The sequence below is a fragment of the Equus asinus genome, chromosome 2 (assembly GCF_041296235.1).
Source record: "Equus asinus isolate D_3611 breed Donkey chromosome 2, EquAss-T2T_v2, whole genome shotgun sequence".
Classification (NCBI taxonomy): Eukaryota; Metazoa; Chordata; class Mammalia; order Perissodactyla; family Equidae; genus Equus; species Equus asinus.
Genome location: NC_091791.1, coordinates 95,362,662 through 95,389,284, shown reverse-complemented (window position 1 = coordinate 95,389,284; position 26,623 = coordinate 95,362,662). Strand labels below are relative to the sequence as shown.

At 58.0% G+C, this 26,623-nt stretch overlaps 1 protein-coding gene across 2 annotated transcripts; it reads right to left on the bottom strand.

The window, feature by feature from the left end:
• Window positions 1-3,977: 3,977 nt before the first annotated feature.
• Window positions 3,978-26,518, bottom strand: MAT1A (methionine adenosyltransferase 1A). Of its 2 annotated transcripts, none has more exons than XM_070494076.1 (10): window positions 26,340-26,518; window positions 25,935-26,255; window positions 22,689-22,766; window positions 21,788-21,910; window positions 19,064-19,176; window positions 18,566-18,709; window positions 14,391-14,609; window positions 13,097-13,279; window positions 12,673-12,806; window positions 3,978-4,247 (listed from the first exon to the last, which is right to left on the bottom strand). In XM_070494076.1, exons 2-10 carry the CDS (start codon window positions 26,026-26,028, stop codon window positions 4,217-4,219), a joined length of 1,119 nt encoding a protein of 372 aa, XP_070350177.1. In that variant the 5' UTR covers window positions 26,029-26,255; window positions 26,340-26,518; the 3' UTR covers window positions 3,978-4,216. The 2 variants fall into 2 exon arrangements, with proteins under 2 accessions (XP_070350177.1, XP_014711236.1); XM_014855750.3 differs by lacking the exon at window positions 3,978-4,247 and adding an exon at window positions 9,022-12,018 and having other exon boundaries at window positions 26,340-26,511.
• Window positions 26,519-26,623: the final 105 nt, after the last annotated feature.

The following is a 26,623-nucleotide window of genomic DNA, read 5'->3' as shown; positions in this document are numbered from 1 at the left end:
CCGAGGGCTGGGATCCCCGCCTAGAGAGGGAAATTGCAGGAGCAAGGCCAGACGCTCACCCCACAAAGTCGCCCTCACTGAGGGAGTCCTTTGCATGTCACGAGCATGTCTGTTGTCTGTGCTGCTCTGTCTAGGGGGGTGTGGTGAGCACGTATGTATTATATTGACTCTGTGGGCTTGTCCACGTGTGTCTCCCTGTGTCAATGCAGGAGAGTCTGAAGGTGCATCCCCTCCGTGTTGTCAGGGGGCCAGTTCCCTAGAGAGGCAACTAGCCCTGGAGAGGGGGAGCCCCCTGGCTAGACTGTGGTCCTTAGGACCTCCTCGGAGCGCCCCCGCTGGCAGCAATAGAGAGTGCATCTGCAGGCCCCCTGTGGTCAGGCGGACGGGTCAACCCCGGACAAGGGATCCGAGAGCCCCCAGAAGCGAGAGGCCGGGTCGCCAGGGCCAGGCCGGTATCTTCAAGCCGAGGGTCCTGGGAGGCTGCACTCGAGGACCGGTTTCCAAGCTTGCAGTCCTCTCCCAACAAGACGCGTATTTTAGACTCAGAAACAGCTCTTCCTGGCCCAGCAGAGCCTGACAAGGGCCACAATGGCTGCCCACCCCACAGGCGCAGCCGCCCCTCCCGTCTCCGGTCCCGTGCACCGGCCATCATCATCGCACCCGGCTGCGGCGAAGGCGCGCAGAGAGCATGCGCACAGGGACCCCAGCGTGCTCGGCCGGGACTCTGTCCCAGCTGGCCGTGGTCACCCCACAGTGGTGCGGTCTGCACACCTGAAAATGGGCGTAAGGCAGCGACCAGCAGGCAGATACTGGTTGCCAGCGCTGCGTGGGACCGCATCCCTGTGCATCATCCTTTCCCCCGAGGAAGGTCCTCCCCTAGCGAAGGAGAAAGAGGGGGTGCCCCTCGGGACAAGAAGGGGCACAGGCACACCGAGGCCCTGAGAAATCCGGTCAGACTGACACATGAGCATTTGCCTCAAGGGAACTGTCCTGTTCCAGAGAGGGAACGTTGGGGACGAGGCTGTGCCCTTGCAGGGGCTCTGAATGGCTTCCTGCACCTGCTGTGAGGGATGGGGGTCCGCGAGTCCTGAGACTTGGCATCCCCCTGGAGCTCACAAGAGGGAGCCCCTCATCTGTCCCACACGGAATGTGTGGTCAGCTCTGCCCTCCGGTGGCTGCATGGAAGACTGCAGCCAGCTGCGGGATGCGCAGACCAGCGTCCTTATCTGCCTCCCGTGCATTCACCCCAGCTTCACGGAGGCTGCTGTGTCTCCGCTGTCGTGACAGGACAGGGCGCAGAGTCAATGCTCTGACCCCCAGGCCGCATCCGTGAGAGCTCTCCCGGCTCCCACATGACCCAGTCTGACACAGAGTCTTCAGCTCGTGTGCCTCCCCTTGTGGGCTCTTCTGCCTAATTGCCTGGACCCCAGAGAAGGCTAGTGTGAACCATGGGCCATCCCTGAGCACCTGCAAGGTACCAGCACTAGCCGCACCCCTGCATCTACCGTATCCCCCCAGGGCTCCCTGGCAGGCAGGGTCCATCTTCACTCCCTTGTAACAGAGGAGGAAACTGAGGCTCAGTGAGGCACCATGACTTACCAGAGGTGGCAGGCCCCAGCTTCTAGAGCCTGGTTCAAACCTTCTTCCCGTTGACCTCAGAGCACCTTAGGCTGGTTTCCCTGAAGACCCCAGGGCATTCTCTGCCAGCAACACCCACAGCCATGGATCAGACTCTGCACAGGCTCCACCTGGACTATCACTCTGCAATGGGGACCTCACCCAAGCCTCAGGTCCCAGGACTGCGTACCATAGTGCCCAGCCTTACTCTTTGCCCGTAATCCACATCCAGCCCTGGGCGTGCTTGATCAGCTCAGCCAGGCTGCTGGGCACAGCAACTCACACCCAGACTCCCAGCCCCAAGGCGGCAGACACCTCAGGCTGCCCTAAGGCCCTCAGCTTGTGCATTCTGCAGATGGTGGTGACTTCGGGGCAGGCTCCTCACTCTAGATGAAAAGACTGAGGACCCCAATGGCCCAGATGCCCTGGAGAGAGGGAGCAGAGCCAAGAATCCCAGGCTGTGCCCGCCTTCTGCTGCCTGAGCAGCTGAGCGCCGTCCAGCCCTGGCCAGGGCCCAGACCACCAGGAGGCCCCTGGCCCTCACTCCACACGCCTGTGCTCGGTGCAGTCAGCAGGGCCCAGCCACTGTCACTCAGCCACTGTTCTCCATCACTGAGGAGCAAAGAGCCTCAGCCCAGAGAAGTGTTGATGCTTCTAACGTCCTGGTGGCTCACTGCTCCCAGATGACAGCATGCTGTTTAAGGAACAGTGAACCGTGTCACCAAACTAAATTTAACTCACATCTTCTAGCGACTTTAATATAATGAGACTAATTTAAATATACACTATTTACTAAATATTATCCAGCGGTTTATTTATAATACTGAGAAAAAGTAAAACATTCATGTCAAAAGAGTATTTCAAACCAAAAACAAATACAACGCATGAAAAGACCCGTTTGAACGAAAGCGCGTGATGGCACGGGTCCAGTGTTCGGGCCCAGCGGGGACGCGGGTTCCGCGAAGCTGGGAGCCGACGCGTTTCCATCTTCTGGGCGAGGGTGTCCGGGAAATAAGGAGGAAGGCGACCTTCCGTGGGACGCCAGCTCAGGGGTCCCCCAGCTTCCCGGAGGAAGTGGCGGCAGAAGCCTCGTCCTGCGCGCGTTCCGCGTTTGGACTCACCTGGAACAGGGAGAGCGCACGGGGCCAAGGGCCGAGCGCGGGGCGCACTGTCTGCAACGCCCGACGCGCGGGGGCCAGGGCCGGACGCTCCTGTTTAACCGCCGCTTCCGCGGTTCCCGTCTCCGTCTGCACCTCCTGTCTGGAGAAGATGTGGCTTCTCTCAGCCCCCGACTCTCAACCACCGACCACGAGCTTTCGGTTCAAGGGACAGACTGGCCCTGGGAAGAAGAAAGCGTTCTGCCCAGCTTTTCCTCAAGATGCTTGAATCGCCTTCGGCAGCTCCGGATCCTGTTCCAATACGTGCAGGACACCAGGCACTTGCGGGCGTTTGTCCTCTATGCCAGGGCAGAATTCGATGACAGCTTCCCGTGCTTCTGGAACTCGTGCTGAGCGGCTCCTGGCATGGTCCGCACCTCTCTGTGCAGGAGGTCTTCCTCTCACTGGAGGAACAAGTCCATCAAAAACGGGAGAACTGTTATCGCGCCCCCCCCCCCCCCCCGGACGCCCTCCACCGTCTCCCACCAGGCTCGGTCTCGCACCGTCGAGTTCTCTGCAGGACGCCCCGTAGCGCCCCCTGGATTCATCCCGGGCTGATGAAGAGCCCCGGGCCACCACGGCCCGCCGGCCAAGGGCATTGGGGAGACTAGGGCTGCGCCCAGAGGCGAGCCCGCGCCTGGCAGCTGGGGCCCACCGTGAGCACAGAGGGCGGGAGGGCAGCGCCCATGAAGGCACAGGACGGCGCCTCTGCTGAGACCTCGCCTCTGCGGCCCCGTGGACCCACAGGTCCACACTGTTCCCTCTGCCCGGACAGCCCTTCTAGCCACCGCCGTGTGGTGCACACTCACACACATATGACCACAGGCGCCTCGTCGTGTCCCCAGCGTCCAAGGCAGAGTGTCCGCTCTTCCACGATGTCCCCTGAGGCAGGCAGGCAGGAAGAGAGGGAGCGAGGGAAGAGGCCCGAAGGATTCACACGTCAGCGTTCTCCTCTCTTATCGGTTGCTTTCTAAGGAAAGCTTAAAATTCCTGTCCGCAGGAATGTCTGAATTATATAATTTAAAATATAAATATATATATATATATCATTTTAAATATTTAACAAATTGAAGTAAATGCAAATCTATACCCTGGTAACATCAGGTGCCCACATAACATTTCTCAAAATTCACCATTTTGGACTATAATGTGTCGACAAAAATAATCCAGAACCAATCTATCCATGAAAATTGAGGTGAGTTTATTCTGAGCTAAAATGTGAGGACTGTGGCCTGGGGCCTTTCTTCCCGAAGGAAGAAAGGGCACCCGAGAAGTGGGGTGTACAGAGTGCTTCTAGACCCCCAGGGAGGACGCTTCACATAGGATCGAAAGGTCCCTTTGACGATAGTCACGAGATTGCTCTGTCGGCACAGGGATCGACGGACACAGCTGGGTGGCAGGTCTGTTGTTTCGGCCTAGGTGGTCACAGGTGAGCTGGATGGTCAAAGGTGAGCACAGCCATCCGTTCCTAGCCTAAGGAAAGATGCCTCTCCTTAAGGAAAGGCCAATGTGCGGGGAAGTTGCACCTTTCTCTTAAGGGCATTTGTTCTTGCCATAGGAAATGTTTAAAGCGGATCTACGATGCGATGTGTGCTCAACGGCCACGTCAGGCCCTTTTGACAGGAAAAACACTGTCAGGCCGAATTAGGCTGACACCAAATGGCCTCCTCATAGACTCCAGTAGATCCTATTGCTTCCCATTTGTTTGTCAAATGAAAACCTGAAATTTTTTTGAAAAGTACAAATAACAGACATTATTTTCTGTAATTGCCTGTCAGTTCAACTAGAAACAAGGGGAAAAGCTGAAGAAAAAACAACATGTGGAAATTCTGGAACTCCTTCTTGAGCAGGTTTTGGATCTAGAAGCCGCAAGAACCAGCATGTGGCTCAGAAAGTTACAACTGGGAAATGAAACACAAGGGAAGCAGAGAAACAGCATGAGATCCACACAAATTGAAATCTCTTAGAACTCAGAAACTCTGAGTGCTTTGATGCCTAAATCCAAAAGCTACTTACGAGATGATATTGTAGGGGAGGAAGACATTTCCTCTACCCTCTCTGGGTTCATTTGGCCAGAGAATGAATTAAATTCACATGAGACAGAATAACAGGAGAAAATTAAACAGAGCTTTATAACATGTATACATGAGAGAGGCTCAGGCAAGCTGAGCAACTCGCCAAAATGGCTGAAGCCCCCACCTTAAATATCATCTTCAGCTCAAGACAAAGGAGGATGTTGTGGGTCGGGCAAGTCAGTTACAGGAGGTTACCAGACAAGCACAATAAACAGGAATAAGATTATTATGCAGATTTAAGTCCTTCCATTCTGCATTGATAAGAGTTTCTAGAGATAAGGTCATCCCCCCTTCTTCCTGGTACAGAGAGGGAGACACCTATACAGACAGAGATTTCCTTTACAATGTAAATGTCTCTTAACAAAGGGTAAGTAAATTCTACTTTTCAGTTGCTTTCCTGTCTGCAGTTTATTAAAAGTAACCAGCCCCAAATAATCCTCATGCCAAAGAGACATATCTTGGGGTGGCCAATTCCAGGCCCCCACAATATCGTGTTTTTTCAAGGGAGAATGTTCAGAGCTGCCCTCAGAGCTTGGAGCAGGGAGGGGCTGGCAGCCCTGGAGGGAGTGAGGTGAGGGGGAAGCCTGGCTGGAGTCTGGCCCCCGAGGCTGTCTTAGGGGGTCCTCAGCCCAAGGAGGAGAACAGAACAGCCCACCCAGCCTTTCGTCACCTACGAATATCAAGAGGCCTCCGCCCCACCCTGTCCAGCCTCTGTCAAGAGGAGGGGGGTGGGCACAGGGACTGTGGTCAGGAGCCCTGGAGGTGGAGTGGGGACAGACCTTGGGGAGGAGCTGGGGCCCCCTACTCTGCCAAGAGGGGCCTCCTGGAAGCCTGGGCAGAGCCTGGAGCCCAGGGCTGCCTCTCCTGCTGGAGAACACACACAGCTCAGAACTAAAGGAGACGCTGGGCCCCAGGATCCTCACACTTCAGGGAGCAGCCCCTCCAGAACAGCAGCCCACGTCAGCTGCTGGGGCCGTGATCCAACCGCTTCCCCCCGTGAAACGGAGGGGACTCACACCAGCCACACCCATGGTTCCGTCCTGCCTGGGACAGGGTCGGCCTTTACTGAGTGGGGCCTTCAGAAGTGAGCCCACCTGCCTGAGCCTCAGCTTCCCCTCTGTAACTTGGGGATGGGAACAGTCCTCTTAGGTTCCACGATCACCTTGGCTGTTGCAGCCTTAGCGTGTGAAGGACAGGGTTCCTCCCAGCCCCTGTGTCCCAGGGTCTTCCTGTGGGGGCTCGGCAAACACCCTAGGGGGAGTCCCTCAACCTCGGCCACAGGAGGGAGCCCTGCTCTCAGGGGGCCAAGACCAGACGGGGCTTCCCGAGAGCCCTTCCCAAGTTGACCCGTCCAGCTCACACTGGCCTTTCCCCGCTGTCCCCCTCAGGCCAGGACAGAGCGCTCCCGCCCTGGCGTGATGGCACCTCTGACCCAAGGGTCAGACCAGGCAGACGTGACACTTAAATTTCAAGAACAAAGAGCCAAAGTCCCCTCCAGAAAGTCTGCGCCAAACCACACGAGCCGCGTTTGGAAACGCCCATTTCCCAACACCTTCACCAGCCCTGGGTTTTACCACTCCTATCTTTTTTTTTTTAGCCATCTGTTTGCCAAAATAGAATACTGCATTTTTTAAAAGTGTTTATTTCTTGAAACACGTGTGATTGAGCAACTTCGTTTCTCGTGGTTTTTTTCCATTTCTTTCATTACATCTGTTTGTTCCTGTCCTTACACTTTGTCCATTTACTTCTGGGGTTTTGCCGTTTTCTTATTGATCTGTGGTTCGTTAAATTAGACATTGCAAATATTTTCCATTCTGTTACTTATCTTTTACCTTTATGTTTTTTCCCTAATGCACAAAAATTTCATTTTTATGAAATCAGATTTGGCGAGTTATTGCCCTTCTGACTTTTGGGTTTCACATTGTCCGACAAGAGTGACGTCAAACGGATCTGACACAACCTCCCATGTTGTAGGGGGCGTCCAATGCCACCTCCAATGCGGATTTCTGGGGCTGCAGACTGTCCTGTTCCCGCTAGTTGGTTTTTCCTTCCCATTGAATTATCTACCCTCGTTTTTCTGCATCTGGAGCTGACATGGACTGAACTCAGAACACAGCCCCTTTCTTTATTTCTCCACAACTCTCTCTGAGGATGTCATGGTAAGAAGGCAGGAGACCCCACAGCCCAGGGGCCACGTGTCTGTCACACTTTTGTTTCCGTCTTTACTGAGAGATAATTGACATGTAACATTGTGTAAGTTTAAGGTGTACAACATGCTGATTTGATACACTTACAGTTTGCAAAATGATCACCACCACAGCCTTATCTGACACCCCCATCACATCACATCACATCACGTCATGTTATTACCATTTCTCTCTTGTGGTGAGAACGTTTCAGATCTACTCTCTTAGCAACTTTCAAGTACACAATGCAGTATTATTAGCTATAATCACCATACCCTACAATAGATCCCCAGAACTCACTCATCTTTTGTGTTTGTGTGTGTGAGGAAGATTGTCACTGAGCTCATATCTGTGCCCATCTTCCTCCGTTTTATGTGGGATGCTGCCACGGTGTGTCTTGACGAGGAGTGCCAGGTCAGCGCCCGGGATCCTGACCTGCAAACCCCAGGCCAGCGAAGCACAGCCTGTGAACTTAACTACGCCACCAGGCTGGCCCCAGAGCTTATCATCTTCTAACTGGAAGTTTATACCATTTGACCAACATCTCTCCAACCCACCCCCCACCCAGCCCCTGGTAACCACCACTCTCCTCTCTGCTTCTATGAATTTGGCTTTTTTAGATTCCATATAAAGTGATATTATTCTACAGTATTTGTCTTTCTCTGTCTGACTTGTTTCACTTAGCATAATGCCTTCAAGTTTCATTCAACTTGTTGCAAATGGCAGGATTTCCTTCTTCCTCATGGCTGAATAATACTCCATTGTGCATGTATATACACACCACATCTTATTCATCCAGTGACCCATCGACACATTGTGTCACAGCTGCTGCTGACACTGTGCCTGGGTCACGCCCACTCCGTGGAATGTGTCACAGGCAAAAGTTTCTTCTACAGTTTCCACCGCAAGCCTTCCACCCCAACCAATGCATGCTGAGCCGCCAACTCTCTCCCAAAGTCTCCTCCCACCCCATTCCTCCACCCACCACCAACTCCCAAGTACCCTTCAGACCACGCTCCCACCTGCCCATCCTCCTGGGTGCCTCCTCATCTGGTGTCACCTTCCTCTGTTTGTCACCTTGTTATCATCCCACGCTCGCTTCTAGTATTGAAACACTGAACTGCCGAGTGATCGCTGAGTAACCCCTCATGGTCACAGTGCTACGCTCTGAACAAGTGCTCTAAAAACCCCGCAAATCTCTGTTGAATAGTTGTAATTTACCTCTCTGGGCACCTGAGCCTGGCACAGAGCCTGGCAGGGGGCGAGCAGAATCCTCATCTCTCACAGAACCTCTTTGTTAAGGGGAGTCAGGGCAGGGCAGACGGGCACGCCTGGACTTCATTCTACACCTGCAGCTACTCTGTGCCAGGCCTGCCCCGGAGCCAGGCAAGCAATGGCAGGGGAAGCAGACAAGGTAAGACCTCAACAATTCTGGGTCCTGAGGGGGCAACAAGCATAAACAAGCAAGTAGGGACATCCATGAATTGCAGCCTTAGACAGCCCAGGGCCAGATACAGACGGTGATGGGCACAACTGATGGAGGATGTGTGGGAGTGTCTTTCTGGAGGGTGATGTGTAAACTGAGACTGGAAGTATCAGAGGAACCACCCAGCGAGAGGAGGGAGGGTGGGTGTGGAAGGAGTCGTGAGGGGAATGGGCCCCAAGGAAGTTAGACAAGGAAATACGTATTTACACACTGTGTGAAACACTGAACAAGAAACTAAAAAGGGAAGGGAGTAGAAATGGGGGGGTTATCAAGGAAGGGGCTTTTCAGAAACACAGAAATTTCATCTGAAACCTACAGGATGCCTGTAGCATCCACTCAAAGACAGGAGAAGAGTGTCACAGAAAGAATGGCATGTGCAAAGGTCCTGAGGCAGGAATGAGCTGGCCTTTTTGGGGAAGCCAAAGAGGCTGGGGAGTCTGGAGTCAGGTGGGGAACGGAATCCAGACAGGCACCGAACAGGCACATGAGACAGTGACAGCTTAGTCCCGCACCTTGAACTTTATTCAGAATGTACTAGAGGTACTAATGGATGACAGTTGGGGTGGGGCACACGGCCATATTTACATTTTCTTAACGAGTCTCCTTTTCCCAGGTCACCGACAACCTCCACATGGCTGACCACACTGGACACTCGGAGGCCTCACATCATCTAGCTCATGGGTGACCCTCCCCATCCTAGCAACAGTCTCCACTTGGCTCCCCTCTCCTGGCTTTCCTCCTACCCCCGGCCGCTCCCTGCATCTTCCTTGCTCTTCCACATTTCCAGCACATCTGACACTCGAGGTGTCATGGTTCAGAAGTTGCTTCTCCTTCTGGCTTTCACTCATTATGTGGCCTTTTCTGCCCACAAAGCCCATTCTTTTACCACCTTCCATCACAGGCAAGTGTTCCAACGTTCCGTGTGTGTCATTTTGTTCGTATGTGTTCTTACAAAATGTGCATTATTTTCTAGGAAAAGTCTTTCATTGCACAGCCAGGGTCATGGCTTCTCCAGGCACAGATCCTGTCTCTGCCTGCAGGGGACAGCACAGGTCCCACCCCACCTGCTCCAGCTCTCAGGACTGCCTCTTGGGGGCCATGGCAGGGACACCGTCTAACCAAAACCAGCGTGAGTCATCCCCCTAAATGTGCGACAGGGACACGCACACCCAATTAAAGGTTTGGCTCATCTCCCTGCAGACCAAACCCCTCACTCGCTCACTTCAGTCACTCATTCGGCCATTCTCCCAACACCGCCGGACGCCCACCTTCTGCCAGTCTTACTGTAGAAAATAGGAGGACGGGGCGGGAGAAAGGAATACAGACGAGGACGAAGGGGAGCACGCTGGTGATGGAGAAGGGACACCTGGAGAGTGGGCCACTCACCAGCCAGGTGCCCCCGTCACAGCCCTGACCGTCTAGGGGCCTCAGGTTCCCCGCCTGCAACGTGGGTTTCCCAGGAGTGTCTGCCTCGGAGGAGCACGGTGCGGAATAAACACGGTAACGCAGTGACTCAGCACAGCACTGGGGAGGAGCCCCCCTACAGACGGACAGGGCGACTCAGCAGAGCACTGGGGAGGAGCCCCCCACAGACGGACAGGGCGACTCAGCACAGCTCTGGGGAGGAGCCCCCCACAGATGGATAGGGCGACTCAGCACAGCTCTGGGGAGGAGCCCCCCACAGATGGACAGGGTGACTCAGCACAGCACCAGCAGAGGAGCCCACAAGGACAGATGGCCCAGGCGGGCGCCGAGGAGAGGACCGAGGAGAGGACACACTTTGCCGCGAGACGGGGAAGCAGGCAGTGCCGCCTGAAGGGGCGGCTTCTGGGTTTGTTGACAAAGACAGCGTAGGGCACTTGCTCCTTGGGTTTTTATTCACTGTCCCTGCGGGAGCTGTCAATAAAGGTTCTAGCTTCATAAAAACAATGTTGGCAAAAAAAGATGCTGTTTTTTAGGGGGTGGGGAAAGTATAAAACCCTTAATTTTCACTTCGAACCTGCCTGAGCAGGAGGAGCACGGCCCTGTGCCTCCGTCTGCTGAGAGGGAGGGGACCTGGGGGAGGCACGCTGGGACATTATGGTGACGGTGATGTGGGTGCTTCCCCCCCAGAGCAGCTTTCCCGTGATGGAGAGCCAGCCCAGAGGCGTGATGCAGGGGGGTCTGAGGGCTCATCCATGTGTTCCCATGGCGCTCGGACCGCAGCGGAGGGAGCAGGCCAAAGAGAGAGAAAGCCTTGAAGACTTGCAGCCCCTTCTTTAAGGAGCAGGCTGCCCATGCCAGGACAAGCTGCTTTTCCAGCTCCGGGAAGCCCAGAGGGGACAGGACTTGACTTGGACCACTGACCCCAGAAGTCCAGAAGTCCAAGCCCCACGTGGCCCTGAGTGGTCAGGGGCCGGGATTCTATGGCTGCTCCTCAATCCCAAACTCCAGCCTGGTCCCAGAGGCCAGGACGCCCCGCCCACCCTGAACCCGCTTCTGAAAACGAGGAGGCAAATGCAATAGTCTTTGGTTCTGTGCTGACTCTGCAGACCCCTGCCCAGGGCTCGCCGGGGGCAGCCTCGGCTCTTGGGGCAGAGGCCACAGCCTCACCTCAGTCTGCCTCCTCAGGGCTTGCTTCTGGCATGAGATGGAGGGGGGAACTGCTGAGGCAAAGCTCCTGGACTCCTATCTAGGTTCCGACACAGGCGGCAGTGGGACCTTGTGCAAGTTGCCTAGATGACCTGTGCCTCGGTTTCCCCATTCATAAATGGGATTATGCAAGGTGCTCCCCATTGTGTTGCAGTGAAGAAGAAATGGGATCAGGTTAGCTCAGCCCCTACAGGTGGAGACGCTTGGGCGACGTGGGCCCTGTTCTGCTCCCCACGGAGCCCAGCCCGGGTGGGCCTGTGTGATGCCTGGGCTCAGGTGCTGGCCGCAGACTCAAGGGCAGGCCCAGCACACCCAGGCCCACACGGGGCCTCCAGACGTTTGAGGTGCAGTGGCCAGGGCACACGCAGGGGCGGAGGGAGCTGGTCAGGGTCAGGCTGTGGGGGGAGGCGAGTGGGGGATGTACTCCTGACAGGGGTGGTTCCCTAAGTGAACATCGCCTGGGTCTGAAGGAGAGGCCGGGGACCTCGTGACTATCCTCACGAGGGGACCTGGCCCTGGCACAGGAGGCCCCTGCCTCATGCCATTCAGGCGACGACAGGGGATGGCTCGATCAGAGGCAGCTGGCTTTGCCGGGGAGGGGACCCGGGGGGAGGGAGCACAGGGAGGGGGCAAGACAGAGGGGAAGCGTGCCCGGCGGGTAGTGAGTGGCCCAGGGGCTGGGAGATCTGGGAGTCGGGACCCTGGAGAAAAGGATGCTGCCGCCCTGAGCCTCCGCTGTGAGGCTGGCCCAGCTGCACAGCCTCTAAAACACAAGCTTCTTGGGAACTTCCCAGGGGAACTCGCTCCTCCCAAAGTGGCCGTAGCAGGCGGTCTTCTGGTAGATGGGCCTCTTCAAGTCCAAGTCCCTGCCCGGCCAGCAGAGGGAAGGGTCAGCTCAGGGGCAGGCAGAGGCCCTCGCTCTATTTCCAGCAGGGGAGTAGGTAACAGGCCAAGGCATCTTGGCGAGTGTCCCCACCCTCAGGGCAGTTCCCCACGTGTTTCCTGCCTTCGAGGCACCACGTCTTATGAGGCGGCTGCCACTGGCCCCAGGAAACAGGCCCCAAGGTTCAGGGATGGCCCAACCCACAGACACACCTGGGAGTCAGGGTCTGAACCCCGGCCTCGCTGCCCCATTCTCTCGGCTCCTCCACCCGGCCCAGCCCGGCATCCACACAAGGCCAGGCTCAGAGCAGGGGGGCAGCAGGGGCAAGGGAGATGGGACTAGACTGGCCCACTCGGCTCTCAGCCATTCTGCCTTACAGTTGTCTTCCTGAGACCCCCCCGACCTGTTCAAAGGTGGCCCACCCACCCGTGTCGGTATCTGCCGGCCAGCAGGGACCCTCGAGGCCCCTCAACCCGAGCACCAGACGTGCTGCGTTTGGGGTGTGCTCTGCAGGGGTGAGAGCTGGAAGACCCCTCCTCCCGGGGGGTGGGAAATCCTCCTTTCCGACGCCCGCCCCTGCAGAGGTGAGCCTGGAGGGGGAGGAGGCGGCCTCCACACTGCAGCAGCTGCACTGTACCTGACGATGACACCAGGCCTGAGATCGAAGTTCTTGTTCACCACATCCAGCAGCTCCCTCTCTGTCTTCTCGGAGGTTCCGTAGGTGAAGATGGAGATGGACAGCGGCTCAGCCACGCTAATGGCGTAGGAGACCTTCCAGAAGAGACCAAGGTCGGGATGGAAGCCTCAGTGCAGGGGTCCAGCCCTCACAGAGACCTCAGCGTTGGCGGGAAGGGGCAGCTGGAACCAGACGTCTGTTGCCCACACACCCCCTACCTCGGCTGCCTAGAGTCCTGCCCACCCTGAAGACGCTCGTCTCCCCCTCCCCATTCTCAGGAGACTGGCCGCAGTGCCCGACCCGACACACAGAGAGGCTCGTCCTTTGACAGAGCATGTGGCCTTCCCGCCAGGCCCGCATGTCCGGCGCAGGCCGGGCGACGCACCTGCACCAGCACTCTCCGGCACAGCCCCGCCTTCACCAGGGACTTGGCCACCCAGCGGGCAGCGTAGGCCGCAGAGCGGTCCACCTTGGTGTAGTCCTTCCCGGAGAAGGCCCCGCCACCGTGCGCACCCCAGCCGCCGTAGGTGTCCACGATGATTTTACGGCCGGTGACGCCTGCGTCACCCTGCGGAGGAGAGGAGGGACAGAGCGGGAGGTGGCAGCCCGAGCCCCAGACGGCTGGGAGGAGGGGCAGCCGAAGCTCTGCGGCCGCTGGCCCAGCACTCGGAGAGGGGGCCGGACACTGCCTGCGGGCGTTTCTCTGAGAGCCGGGTGAGGAGACAGCCAGAAACCCTGCGCTCGGACCCCAGGTCAGTCCCCACCACTTACCAAAGGCGGGAGACCTGTCGGAGCCTCATGAGAAGGTGGCAGCTGGGCTCACAGCCAGCTCCTCGTGCCTTGGTTTCCTGAGTTGGTCATGAAGGAGAAATCCCACCGCAGGAGGGGACTGGGCCGTAACAAGTGCCCCCGGCTGTGGCCTGGCTGGTACCGTGCAGCAGATGCCACACGGCCCGTTTCCTCAGGGGTCTGCTCTGTGCACCACCCGTCAATAAAGATGGGGGGGGGGGGGCTCTGTGTTAAATGATTGGAGGAAAGTGCTTGTCATCTCCCCTCTTAGAGACACACAGTCCACACCAGCATGAGCTTGGAGAAGTCCTGTAGGAAAACCAGCTTCACCGTTCTCTAGGCCCGTGTTTCTGCACTACATGTGGACACAGGACCCGCCACGGGGGCTCCGCTTCGTGGCAACACCCTGATGGCCGAGGCCCTAGGTAGCTTCAGCAGCCTCTGGGAGGCCCCGCCCACCCCTCATCCTCACTCCCGAGGGGCAGGGGGCGGAGCAGCGGGGGTCCCCTCCTGCAGCACTGCACACCTTGGGGCCCAGGAGTGCGTAGGGTGCCCTGCGGCAGGGACCCAGTAGATGGCACCGGGAAGGCCAGTCGCCTGCAGAGCTGAGCTGGCACCTGCGCAGGAGCAGCTGCAGCCGGGCAGGCACCAGGTGTCTGGAGTGGGAGGGCCAGGCAGCACGACATGGAGACTCCCAGGCACACGTCCCCGGCTCCTCACACACTGAGGACACACAGCGGGCCCGGCAGGGAGCGAGCCCACTGCACGTTCTGCCCATGCCCAGGCCCGGCTGGTCACACACAGCTTCCTCCTGCAGCCCTTGTGCTCGGTGAGGTGAGCCACCTAGCAACACAGGTGCGTCAAGGCCTCACCCAGAGACGAGGGCATACCTGGGGACCTCCGATGACGAACCGCCCGCTGGGCTGCAGGTGGTAGATGGTGTCCCCGTCCAGGTACTTGGCCGGCACCACGGCCCTGATCACCTGCTCCTTCAGGGCCCTGCGCATGTCCTCCAGCGTGATGTCTTCGTCATGCTGCACAGAGATGACGATGGTGTGGACGCGCACGGGGATGACGGCGCCCTTGTCCTGCACGTACTCGACGGTCACCTGTCAGTCAGAAGGGCAGGGCACACAGCGTGAGGCCCCGTCCCGAGCTGAGGACACACTGCTGCTGGCACAGGTACCCGGGAGGCAGCAGGGCTCCCAGGGGCCACGGGCCCTCCAGCCTCAAAGGACCTTCAGGACATTTAATCTCACACACTGTGGCGTTGGGATGACTGGGAATCAAGCACAAGCTACTCCCACCTGTGACCACAGTTGGTGCCACTCATGGCCTCAGGTTCTAGAGTTTCCACTCTGCAACCCACTAGACTCCCCTCCCTCTATCTCAGAGGGTTCTGGGTGACGACAAATGTCCCTCTGGCCAGAGCCCTCTCTGGACCCTCTGTGGCCCGGGGCCAAGGCACGAGGGCTCCTACCGAGGAACCCAGGAGTCCACGGCCACACGCCAGCCACCCAGCCCCCAGCAGAGGAGCTCTGGAGGCACAGGGGCCAGCAGACGTGCCTGCCGTGGGGACAGGATGGGAGGGGCGCGGGCCCTGGAGACAGGGAGCCGCATGTCTGCACTGCCAGCCCCAGGCGTTTGGGGAAAAGCAAGGGAAAGCAGAGAGCACAAGGGGAAGGCAGCAGCCTCAGTGCCCTTGTGGGCCAGGCACAGGGACATACCTCACACCCACCACCACCATGAGGGTCACTTCTGGGTCCATTCTATGCATTATCAATTGATATTTAGGCCAGATAGGCAGTATCATCTCCACTTTACAAACGAGAAAACAGGCCCGTGAGAAGTGGAACAAGGTGTCTGAAGCCACACGCCAGCCAGCGAGAAGCCGAAGAGCAGAGCCCAGCTCCACCTGGCCTGGAAGCTTGTGTCGCCCCACAGCCGCACAGACAGCACCGTCTCCCCATCTCCACCAACACACCATGAGCACAGGAGCCAGTGTCGCAGCCTGGCCTGATGGCACCAAAGGCGCCGGGTGCCATGGGCTTGCAGAGTGAGGGGAGGAGATGGTGAGGATGGTGGATGAGGCTGGAGAAGAAACTGGCACTGATGGCACACACCAGATGCCAGAAGCCATGCCAGAAGCCGAGGCGCCGTCACTGGGCCCACTGTAAAGATGCTGTGATCAAGATCACACAGCCAGGAAAGCTGGACTCGGACCTACAGCCGTGTGGCCTGGTAGCTGGGGCACTGCCCACCAGGCTGTCACTCAAGACCCTGAGGGATGTGCTGGAACCACAAGCCCACTGCTATCCAAAGCACATGGACCCACAAAAGCAGTGCCCGGAGGGACCACGGGGGTGGGGGCCTGCAGAAGTGTAGCTAGGCCAGCTGGCCGGCAGGCACAGGACTGCTCCACAACCTCGGCCTGGACAGGACCACAGGGCAGCACACGGCACCTCCCCGGGGCTACACCTGCAGCCCCCAGAGAGCCCTCAAACACTGGCCCGGTATAGAGCTCTGATCATGTGTCCTGCCTGGTCTGAAGAGCGATGGGTGGGCCCAGAGGAAGGAGGAGAAAGAGCCTGTCCAAAGGGTGTGATCCTGGGGAGGCAGGTAGATACACACTGACATCTGTGAACTGAGACAACCACAAGCGCTGACTGCACACACGGGGCCTGTGAGAGGGCGCTGGAGTGACGCAGAGGGGTCCCAGGGGGCGAGGCCCTGTGCCAGCTCCAGGACCACGTCTGCTGCATCCAGCCTCAGGGCAAGGGCACACCCTAGGGAGCCCCTGCGGCCCGTCTCCACTGCCCCCCTGCCGGATCCCCCACTCTGCGCCAATGCCCAGCAGCGTCCTTAGAGGACCACAGAACTGGGGAAGAGCAGAGGGCCCCAGGCACCACTCTCATCTCATCACGTCAGCAAGACATGGGGAAAATACTCCATGGAAAACACAACTCTGACCAGGGTCAGAAATAGCACCTGGGTGGCCACTCAGTTCTCAGTATCAGCAGCAAGAATTTGTTCAGGTGGAAAGATCCATCCTGTTCACGGTCAGCACTCCAGTTAGACAGTGAAAACCCTTCCCCGACAGGCACAGAGGAGGCCTGGAGACTGCTCCTGGCACAGTGCTCCCCATGGTGGGGCGGCCTCACCCAGGGGGCCGTGGGGAGCTGTCAGCACACCCACACCTGTACCCCATCCTCGCCAGCCCAGGCCCGCCTGTGTAGGGGAGCGAGGCAGACTTTGGCATCCAAAGTAGCATTTTCAAGAGAATTCAGTTTATCTCTGCAGGAAGGGAAACCCAGCTGGCTGTGGCGGAGACCCGGAGACCGTGCATCACGAACACGGCGAAGGAGGCCCAGCCACGGCAGCCGCCGACAGGTGGGGCCTCAGGTCCTCGCTCTCACACAGGTGGCTCCACTCCCTTCCTCCCGGCCCTGCTCCAGGATTCCCTTTCTGTGACGATCCACCCTGCTTCTCCTCACAGCACAGCTCCAGAATGGGATGGGGCAGTGGTGCCAACAGCACGTGCCCCTTTCTGTGCCATCGTCATCTCTGTACTTTAGCTGTCATGCCCCACAACCTCAAAGCACACCCGGGGATGCCGGCAGTTCACCTCCCCATGGGGGTCATATGGACGATGCGGGCGTCCCGAGGCCACAGCGGCCTCCCTGCCCCAGCCTCTGCCCTGTGCTGCCTCACAGCTGGTGAGGAAGAGGCGTCTCTGTGCACGCGGACTAAGGGAACAGAGACGCAGGCACCATGAGAGCTAGAAACCCTGCCGCCAAACGCCAAGCACCGCAGCGAGAGCAGCCCGAGGCTGCCAGGGAAACCAGCGGGGGGCGGGCACGCGGCGGCCCAGGGATGCACAGGATTCCGAGGGAGGCGAGGGGTGGGAGTGGAGCGCAGGGGACAAGCACCAAGAAACGAGGCGAACTGAGTGAAACAGCAGGGTTAACACAGATGGGGAGGGGGGCCGAGGACGGTAAAGCGGGAAAACCAAGCAAGGCTTTGAAAGCCAGAACAACAAGTAGGATGTCGCCCCACGGAAGTGGACAGACGTAGAAGGTGCTGAGCAGACGTGAGGATATTAAAAGTGAAGCTCACGGGGAATGAACTGCAGTTTCCCGGCAGGGAGACCCTTGGGAGGGCGCAGCGCCGACCCCAGCCAGCTGGCCTGGGGAACGGGCTGAAGCGCATGCTCTGCAGGAAGCAAGACGGAGGGGTGGGGCGGGGTCCCTCAGCTGAGTGGTCTCCAAGCGCATCTGTTTGCGGGGCGAATGGGAAATGGGGCTGGTGGAAGATGCCGGAGATCTGAGTGCGCGGAGGGGAACCCTGGATCCACAGCGAGGGCAGAAGGGGAGACAGAGTGAAGAAGAAGCGTGGAGAACCCACGGAAGGGTGGGAAGGGAGCCAGGAGGGGAGCCGGGAGGGGAGCCAGGAGGGCATCTGGAGCAGAGGGGTGGTCAGGGCAAAACAGGGCGGGGAGGGGAGGGCAAACCAGGGCCCTGGGAGAGGAGCACCCCCCACCCCGGGCGCCTGTGACACCTGCATCACCATCACCTTCAAGTACAGACTTAGGATCTAAGTGGGGCGGGAGCGGAGAGGTCAAGGCCCGTGGGCACGGAGGGTCAGAAACAGCAAAGGTAAAGCCCTTTTATGAGAAACATGGAGAAAGGGCCAGAGAGAGGTGCTGACGGGACCATTCATGGCGTGTTCAGGCTTCGCTCGAGGCGGGACTGTCTGCGGACAGGTAGCAACACCCTCTGACGTGGTTAAGCAGCAGGTGGTGCCGAGCGCGGGTCGCATAACAGAGGCAACACACGCCAAGAAAGCAGAAACATCTAGAACTGTTCTTTCCAGATTTTTTAAATTCCTCATAATAAAATGTAGGGGGGAGAAAACACCTATTTCATTAAATAGTTCTTTTCACAATCAACAGTTGTCTGAGCGCCCGGACTGAACATCTGCTCCTCTCGAGGACGAGGATGGGCAGGACACGGGGGTGCTCGCCATGCGCGTCTGGAGCCCCGCGGAGGCAGCACAGGAGGCCCACCTGAGTCTTGGAGTCTGGCCTCAGCCAGGGCAGCACCCCGGCACGCCTCAGCTCGGCCATGCGGGCGTTGAGCCTGTGCGCGAGCACGATGGTGAGGGGCATGCACTCCTCAGTCTCGTCCGTGGCATAGCCAAACATCAAGCCCTGCACAGGGAGAGAGCGACAGCACTGCACCCACTGCAGACCCCGTGGCCGCGGCCAACACTCGGCAGTACCCTGTCCCGGGGCCTCGCGCGTGTGGCATCCGCACGGGGCACTTGCAGGGGGCAGGCTGGGGCCCAGCCCTAACGCTCTGGGACAGGGAGACAGGCCCACGCCCCCAAGTCACTGCCCGGAAGCGGAGGTGTCCCACCCTCTCCAGGCACACAGCTCCCCGCCAGGACGTGGGGTCCATCCCACGTAGTATTACGCCTTTACGCATGCACTTCCCCGGCTAGCGCCTCGGCACAAGGCAGAGTCAGGGCAGAGACAACGACTGCACGCCCAGTGCCTAGGGACCTGGTCTCCAGCACCGACGTCCTCTTCATTTCTGTCCAGATGGACACACTGGGCGATGTCCGGGGACTGCTGCTCCAGCGCCACCAGCACATTGCAGGTCTTGAAGTCGAAGCCTAGGCACAGGGGAGGCAGGCCTGAGGGCGCATCGAGGAGGCTGTGAGCTCCCCACGTGGGCAGGCACCGTGGCGGGGGGCGGGTTGGGGGGGTCTCCCGTGAGCCGGGATCAGTGTGGCCAGGGGCCAAGGCCCGCAGCGGGAAGGCCCCTATCTCCCCGCGCTGTTCTGTGGAGCTCGCCAGCCAAAGAGAAGCTTCTGCAGCGCATCTTTCTGTGTTCAGTTCTCCCTCCGTCAAGTCTTCATCCTGCACAGAACTGCAGCGACATCCACGCTGCTCTGAGCCAAGGGCAGGCAGGCACCGCACGGCCCTGCCCTCGCTGCTCCCGGGGGCCCTCCCAGGACCCAGGCCGAAGTCGGGGTGCGGGGTGGACATCAAGGGCCCTTCCAGCACCGCCCCCAGCGCCCAGGCGTGAGCGCACACCAAGAATTCACAGCCTGAACGAAGAGTGCACAGCGACAACCCAGAGATTCCTGGAGTCGAGCCCTCGGATCCCGAGCTGTGCGCAGGGCCTGCGGCAAGACGGAAAAGCGCCCCTCTGGAGGCCGAGGCCCATCTGCCCATTCCCAAAGCCCCGGCACAGAGGGAGGCTGGTGCTCCCCAGCCAGGCGCAGGGAAGCCCGGGGACCCATGCGGGGCCACGGCGCACAGACCAAGCTCTACCAGTCCTCACGGCTCCCCCGGACTCGGCTGCCGGGATGTGTGAATGAGGAGCTACAACACGCAGGGGCCCAGCACCGGGTCACGCATTAGTGACAGCAGACTGTCCCCTCCTCCCAGTCTCTGCCCTCCACAGGCCGCCAGACAGGCTTACAAACACACAAATCCAGACCAACCTACTGTCGCTGCACACGCTTCAGTGGGGACCTACCGCCAAACCAGCCAAACAGAAGCTCCTCAGCCCACGGCCCTCCCACCCCGCTCCAGCCCACGGGGCGTTTCCACTTTCCCACCTCCTTGAGGCCCGTCGGCCGCGGACACTCCTTCCTTCCCGCACGCCTAAACCCACGAGCTCTGGGAAATGGCCGGCCCTGGCACAGCCCCTCATTGCCGCTGTGCTGTCGACACCGTGGGCAGTGCCCCCAGCCCAGGAGCACGGGCCACCTCGTCCTTGCAGCCTCCTGTTCCCACCGAATGGCTCTGAACGCATGAATCTGAACAGCCTGTAGCGAGCAGCGGAGGACTCGCCAGTTTTGCACTAAACACTGTATTTCACCTAATCACTCTCTAAATAATCTTCGCAGCACTGAAAACCAGTCCAGGGCTCCGACGTGATGTGGAAACCTTGTTTAGGGGACTATGGATAGGGGAGCAGGGCTTGGAAAGGCAGCGAGCCTGGCAACCCCCCAGCAAAGAGCAGCGAGGAGCTGTGAGCCCCTGGCCGCTGGGCGCCGGGAGCAGGCCCACCGACAGGCCGGGCACCCAGCGGCCAAGCAGAGCTGGCTATCACTCCTCCCTTCCCAGAGGCCACCACCTCCTGGAGAAAGTCCCTGGCACCTCACGCAGAGCAAGGCTTGCTCTCGGACAAGGTCTAAACGTACATGCACAAGCCGGCTTTCCCTGCTTGGTAACACGTCGGGAAGCTGCTGCCCTGGGACTGGCGTTTCCTCCACGGGGGCCCCCTGTACTGGCTGGGAGAGCTCCCCGTGCTCAGTGGCTCTCTTCCCAGCGACTCTGGATACACCCCTGAAACTTCCATGTGCCCCAGGGAGTCCTCGGGGGGAGCCCACAGTTCCACGTGTCTGTGCCTCACACAGCACGTGCCTCTCTCACCCATGAAGCTACAAGTCATCCTCCCAGCCTGCCTGGACTCACAAAGGTGCCACACGTCTCCCCAAACACCCGGTAAGTGGGACGTCAGCATACACAGGCCCTCAGCATCCAGCCTTCATGCCACGTTCTTCGAGGCACCCCCTGGCTGGGCCCATTGCTGGCCTGCCCATCTTAGACGTTGGAATCTGCTTTGGGCCCTCAATCCTTCGTGGCTCTCAGCCCCTCTTCCTCCATCCCTTACAGGACCCGAGCCCCTTCCCGGGGCATTATGCTCCCACACTCTTGGTGCTGGAGCCCGCCTGGGCCAGCCTGACTCCTTCACCTGCCATCAGCATCCTTCGTCTGTAACGGGAAGCGGCCTAGTTTAGCAGAAAGCACAGGCGTTCGCAGCAGGGCAGCCGCTTACTGACTGTGTCGCCTTACACCAACGATTCCATCTCTAAGCCTCATTCCCCAGCTGCACAAGGACAGCCGAGCTCCTCAAACGTTAAAGCAGACAACACAAACAGGAGGCCGGTCCCAGGGCCTGGCAGAGAATGCGGGCCCCAGAGGGCACCTGCCACTCAGCGCTGCTTCCTCTTCCAAAGGCCCAGGAAGTCAGGACCTTGACCAGGACCAAAGTCAACACCCAACCATCATGGGCTGGCTCGGCTGAGCACCGTCACCTGGGCTGCCACCCTGCTGCCAGAGAGTGTGACCCCTGGACCCTGACCAGCTGGGTTGGCATGCTTCTCTCTGGTGGTATGTGCACCTCCCAAGGACAGGGCGCCCTGCTCTGACTCAGCATCAGGGCCCGGCAGGGACCGTGCGTCCTTCAGGCCCGGGGCCCCGCCTCACCCTTGGCAGAGTCGTCGTAGCCGATGTGCTTGATGGTGTCCCTCACCACCCGCTGGTAGTCCACCGCGGCCATGGAGGTGATCTCCCCACACAGCAGCACCATGCCCGTCTTGCACACCGTCTCTGCAGGGAGAAACATGGTGGCTGCGTGCCAGGGGGCCAGACCTCTCACGGGGACAAGGAGGAGGCCAGCACGGAGCCTCACAGGGGACGAGCTCCAAAAAGAAGAGGTCAAGGCTAACGGAAGGAGGAAACCCCAGCACGCCTGCCAGCCATTCAGCGCTGCTGGGGGAGCCACGCCTCACAAAGAATCGTCACGCTGAGCTTCCACACCAGACTCTCGCTGCCTCTGTGATCCTGAACAACCTATTTAGCCTGTTTCCCCAGCTGTTGGATGAAGATAAGAAGACTGCTGTGTGGACTGAAGCGAGACCACGCAGTCTGCAGTCATCAGGAAGAATGCGGTCAACACGCGTGAGGCCTCTCCCGCCCCTTGTTGCTGACGCCACTCGGGCTTTAGGGAGTGGGACCCTGAGCGAGGATGGCGCCAGGCCGGCCTGCCCCTCAGCTGTCCACGAAGACCTCAGGAAAGTCTCCCCCAGAGGGACATGGGACCCTGTGTGCTGAATGCACTGGAGAGGGAAGGACCCGTCTACATGGTGCTGAGACAGCAAGGAGACGGGGCTGGGGCTCTACACCAGGCAGTGCTGCCCTGTGACCCTGGCCAAGGCCCGATTCGGCTGTGCCCATGACCCCCTCAGTGTAGTGCGAGGGCTGACCTGACCCCCTCTGGCCCCAGGCCCTAGAGGCCATGCCTCTGCCGGGCCCCGGGCCTCAGTGCAGGCAGAGGTTCACGCCCAGCCCGCCAAGGCTCCAGTGGGAAGGATGGGGGGCGTCTTACCGCAGGCCACCTTGGCGTCAGGGTCTTGCTTGAGGTGGGCATCCAGCACCGCATCACTGATCTGGTCGCAGATCTTATCTGCACACAAATGAGCAGGTGTGAGTCACAGACACAGTGGGTGTAACACACTGAAATGTTAAATAGCTAGATGCTTCGTCAGTGTACATAGCAAATCCACCTAAGAGGACACTTTTTTTAAATATGAGAGATTAGAAAATTTTGACACTTTTATTTCTAATTTTAGATGATGTATATTATATAAACTCACAGAATTCCCTAAAAACGAAATATATTCCCAAACCAGTTCTGAGTCTAAAGCAATTCACACGCACGTACACAGAAAACACGCACATTGTACTAACAAGTCTCTCATTGCTCAGCGTATTTCCTTCAATCCTAATATCTAGAAAAGTCCCAATAACATCAGTGACTCTAGGTGCCGAGGTGTAAATCAGATGGACAAACGTTCACGCTGTGCCGCAGTGTCCACGAGATGCACGCCGTGTGCTGGCAGCACGCCCAGTGCCGCAGCCCCATGGGAAGGACTCTGCAGGAGACCTCAGGGCGGCAGTGCTGTTCCACAGGACATTTCCGTTGCTGCTCTCAGACCCTCCCCGGGGCCAGGTGTTCAAAGAGCTGTCTGACCCCTCAGTCTCAGGGCGGCGACAGAACTGCACAGGAGCTGCCATCTGACCTCACTCGTCCACTGCTCGCCTTCAAGACTGTGCCTGGTGGAGCGTGCAGACCACCAAGCGCACAAACATACTCTGGCTCTTTCACGTGAACTGTGAACTGTCAGTGCCCACAAATTCAGAAATAAAAGTGCTCTATTGACACATACCAGAACACCCACAGAGGCTGCTCTTAATAAATCAATAAGCTTTTTCCAGCTTTATTGAGATATAACTGTTATACCAAAAATCTGCATATAATTAATACATACAATTTGCTGAGTTTGGACATATGTCTACACTCCTGTTACTATTACCACAATCAAAGTAATCCTCATATCCATCACCTCCAAGTGTCCTTGTATCCCTCTTGTTTTTTTTAAGTTTTTAAATTAAGACCCAGAATCAAGCAGTTCTGCTCTCAAAAGTGCATATTAAGTTCTGTAATGAAAAATGTCCGTTAATCTGCCATTAACGGTGAATTCTTTCATCTTCCCTTCCGAAACTGCTACTAAACCTACGTTTGTGCTTGCAACCTGGCCTCCTGCCGAGGGCAGGTCCCAGCTGTGAATCCACATCTGTCTGAGCTGTGCCCTGCACACCCACCAACAATGGCCTCCTGCTGCTCACGCACCCGCTCTGGGCCCGGCCCGTCAGGACTCCCAGGACACGCCGACACAGGCGACTCTGCTCATTTCACAGACAGGGGCACGTGCTCCCAGTGCACACAGCGGGGTGGGATGAGGGGTGCTAGGAGCAAAGCTGGGGTGGAGCAGGGGTATGAGATCGCCCCACAGCCCAAGATCACGCCCGTGTCTTCAGGCTTTCAAACTTTCTGTCACTGTCACTGAGGAGCCTTAAGACAGCCAACAGCTGGTCTTCTCGGAAGTTGAAAAAGAAGCATTAATTTCATCTTTCTGGTGGAGAGGAATTCAGCGCTGGAACGGCAAGCAGCACATCACCCAGCCTTAGAGGAAAGTGAGTGGGGGGTGGGACGGGCTGCAGGGCTGCCCAGCAGTGGACACGACCACCGGCTGACTGGCTGGGATCTTCCCCTCCATCCGCTGAGCACATTGCTGTGTGTGTGATGGGACCACTGGCTGCAGCGTGCGGAAGCACCCACTGCCTCCAGGTGGAGCAAATCCTACATATGTGCCTTCTGCCAAACGACATACAGTCGTCACAAGCCAGGGAGCTGTCCAGAACGTGGCAGACACAGCAGTGCCTCTGAGATTACAAGCACAGTAAACCGAGCAACTTTGTAAAGTTGCTCACAGCGAAAGAGGGCATTTGCATCCTGTTGAGCTAAGTCACGTGCAAAACCCAGTTTAGGCCCAGGTTTCTCAGCAGCAGCACCACTGACATTGGGGCCTGAAAAATTCTTTGTTGTGGGGGCTGGTCCTGTGCATTCAGGACGTTTAGAAGCACACCCGTCCTCGATCCACTGACGGCCGGTCTCACATCCGCTCCCCACACGGCTGTGACAACCAAGGAGGTTTCCAGACATTACGAGATGCCCTTGGGATCCTTGAGAATCGCCCGCAGCTGAGAATCGCTGGCTAAAGCAGGTGGAAGGAGTAGCACTGACACGTCTAAAGCTAAGTGACAAGGTACGAGAGTTAAGTCTCTGAGAGAGAACAAGGATGAGGAAGATGGAAAACAGTAGACTTGGTCATAAGTTACCAAAAACTTCAAACATTCAAATGAATTTTGAAAAAGCGGCAAAGCACATAAATCAGTGTGTCTGGCCCCCAGGGCTCTCCCGGGACAGTGGGTCTCACAGCGTGGTTCCCACACCAGCAGCATCAGCATCTCCTGGGAATTTACTAAAAATGCAAATTCTTGAGCGTCACCCAAGACCTGCTGCCTCAGAAACTCCGGGGATGGGGCCCGCTGGGCGATGCTGGTGCTCCTGCAGTGGGAGAACTCTGTTCCAGGGGCTCTGATGTGTCTTGCTGTCACGACAGCAGCTCTCTTGCTTCCCCATTTCTCAAGTCCACCTTCCGTTCAGGGACCAAAACACTGCTTTCCATTCCTTCCACGTCAGGAGGTGGCTGCCCTCCCCTCATACGATGCGTCTGAGACTTCCAGGACCAGAGACCTATCTCCGCGCCCACTGGAATGCGCCGCGGCCCTTTCTAACCCACACGCACTTCACAGGCAGAACTTAGTGACCCACGGTCTGCAGGAAATGCTCTCTGCCGACATGAGCTGCTCACTGACGACAAGTTAAAGCTTCACTCAAAAAAAAAATATATATATATACACACATAAAGTTTATATCTGACGGTACTTTCTACATGTGACATGTCTAGCCGACCAGTGTGTGTTCTCTGCTGTGGCCCCGCGTGACGAGACGCAGGTGGTGGGCAGCAGCACGGACCCCTGGCGTCACTCACTTACAGTTTATCATTTGCATATTGAGTCACTGTTTTACAAAACTACAAATCAATAGAATAGAAAGCACTTCATATTGTTCCTCCAGAGACCCCTTCTAATAACTAACAAGTTGTTTTCAGGACCTCCAGGAAAGGGACCCCTCGACAGGCTGCCGTGGGTCCCGGCGCCTACTCACCCGGGTGCCCCTCTCCTACAGACTCCGATGTGAACATGAAGGCCCCTTCCTCACTCAGGGAGTGGTCGCACAAGCCGTCCACCGGTCCGTTCATCTTCTCACACTTCTCCACTCGCTTCTTCAAGGCAACAGTCTTAATGCTGTGACTTTGCCTGACTTTTTTTCTTTAGACCCAACAGGCTTGCCTCTGGCACAGCCCCTGGATCACCGCTGCCCAACTGCGTGCAAGCACGCGGGGAAAGCGAGGATGGGCGGGAGGGAGGGGCCAAACAGGGATGTGTCACTCCCTCCGACTGGTCAGAGCTCGCTCCTGAGTGACTCCTATATATGGGAAAGTGAAAGTGCCTGAAAAACCATGTGAGAAAGTTGGAGGAGTCCATTTCTGGGGGGGGGGGGTCCTCTTACCTTGAGGAATTTCGGTCCTTAGTCTGATTTCCCAAGGCCTGAGCTTCTGGTCGACGTGTGGGGAGGAAGGCTGTGTAGAGTCTGCAGAATGAAGCTCCTCGTGGACGCGCTTCGGCTCTGCAGCTAACCTCCACATTTCTCCAAGGCCAACACCCCACGCGGGGGGCGAGGGGCCGTGGCTCCTCAGGAACACTAACAGGCAGGACTCTTTCCCAGAGATATGGTTCAGGCTGAGATTACAACACGGGCGGCCTTCGCTGGCGGGGCCCACGCCTCCCCCACGC

Excerpts from the sequence above, each read along its gene's own strand:
- MAT1A (XM_014855750.3), bottom strand. The coding sequence starts at position 26,028 with ATGAACGGACCGGTGGACGGCTTGTGCGACCACTCCCTGAGTGAGGAA. Across the intron at positions 14,610-18,565 it reads GGCCAGACTCCAAGACTCAG|GTGACCGTCGAGTACGTGCA; the intron begins GTGGGCCTCCTG and ends TCTGACTGACAG. Across the intron at positions 12,807-13,096 it reads GCCGGAGAGTGCTGGTGCAG|GTCTCCTACGCCATTAGCGT; the intron begins GTGCGTCGCCCG and ends CTCTTCTGGAAG.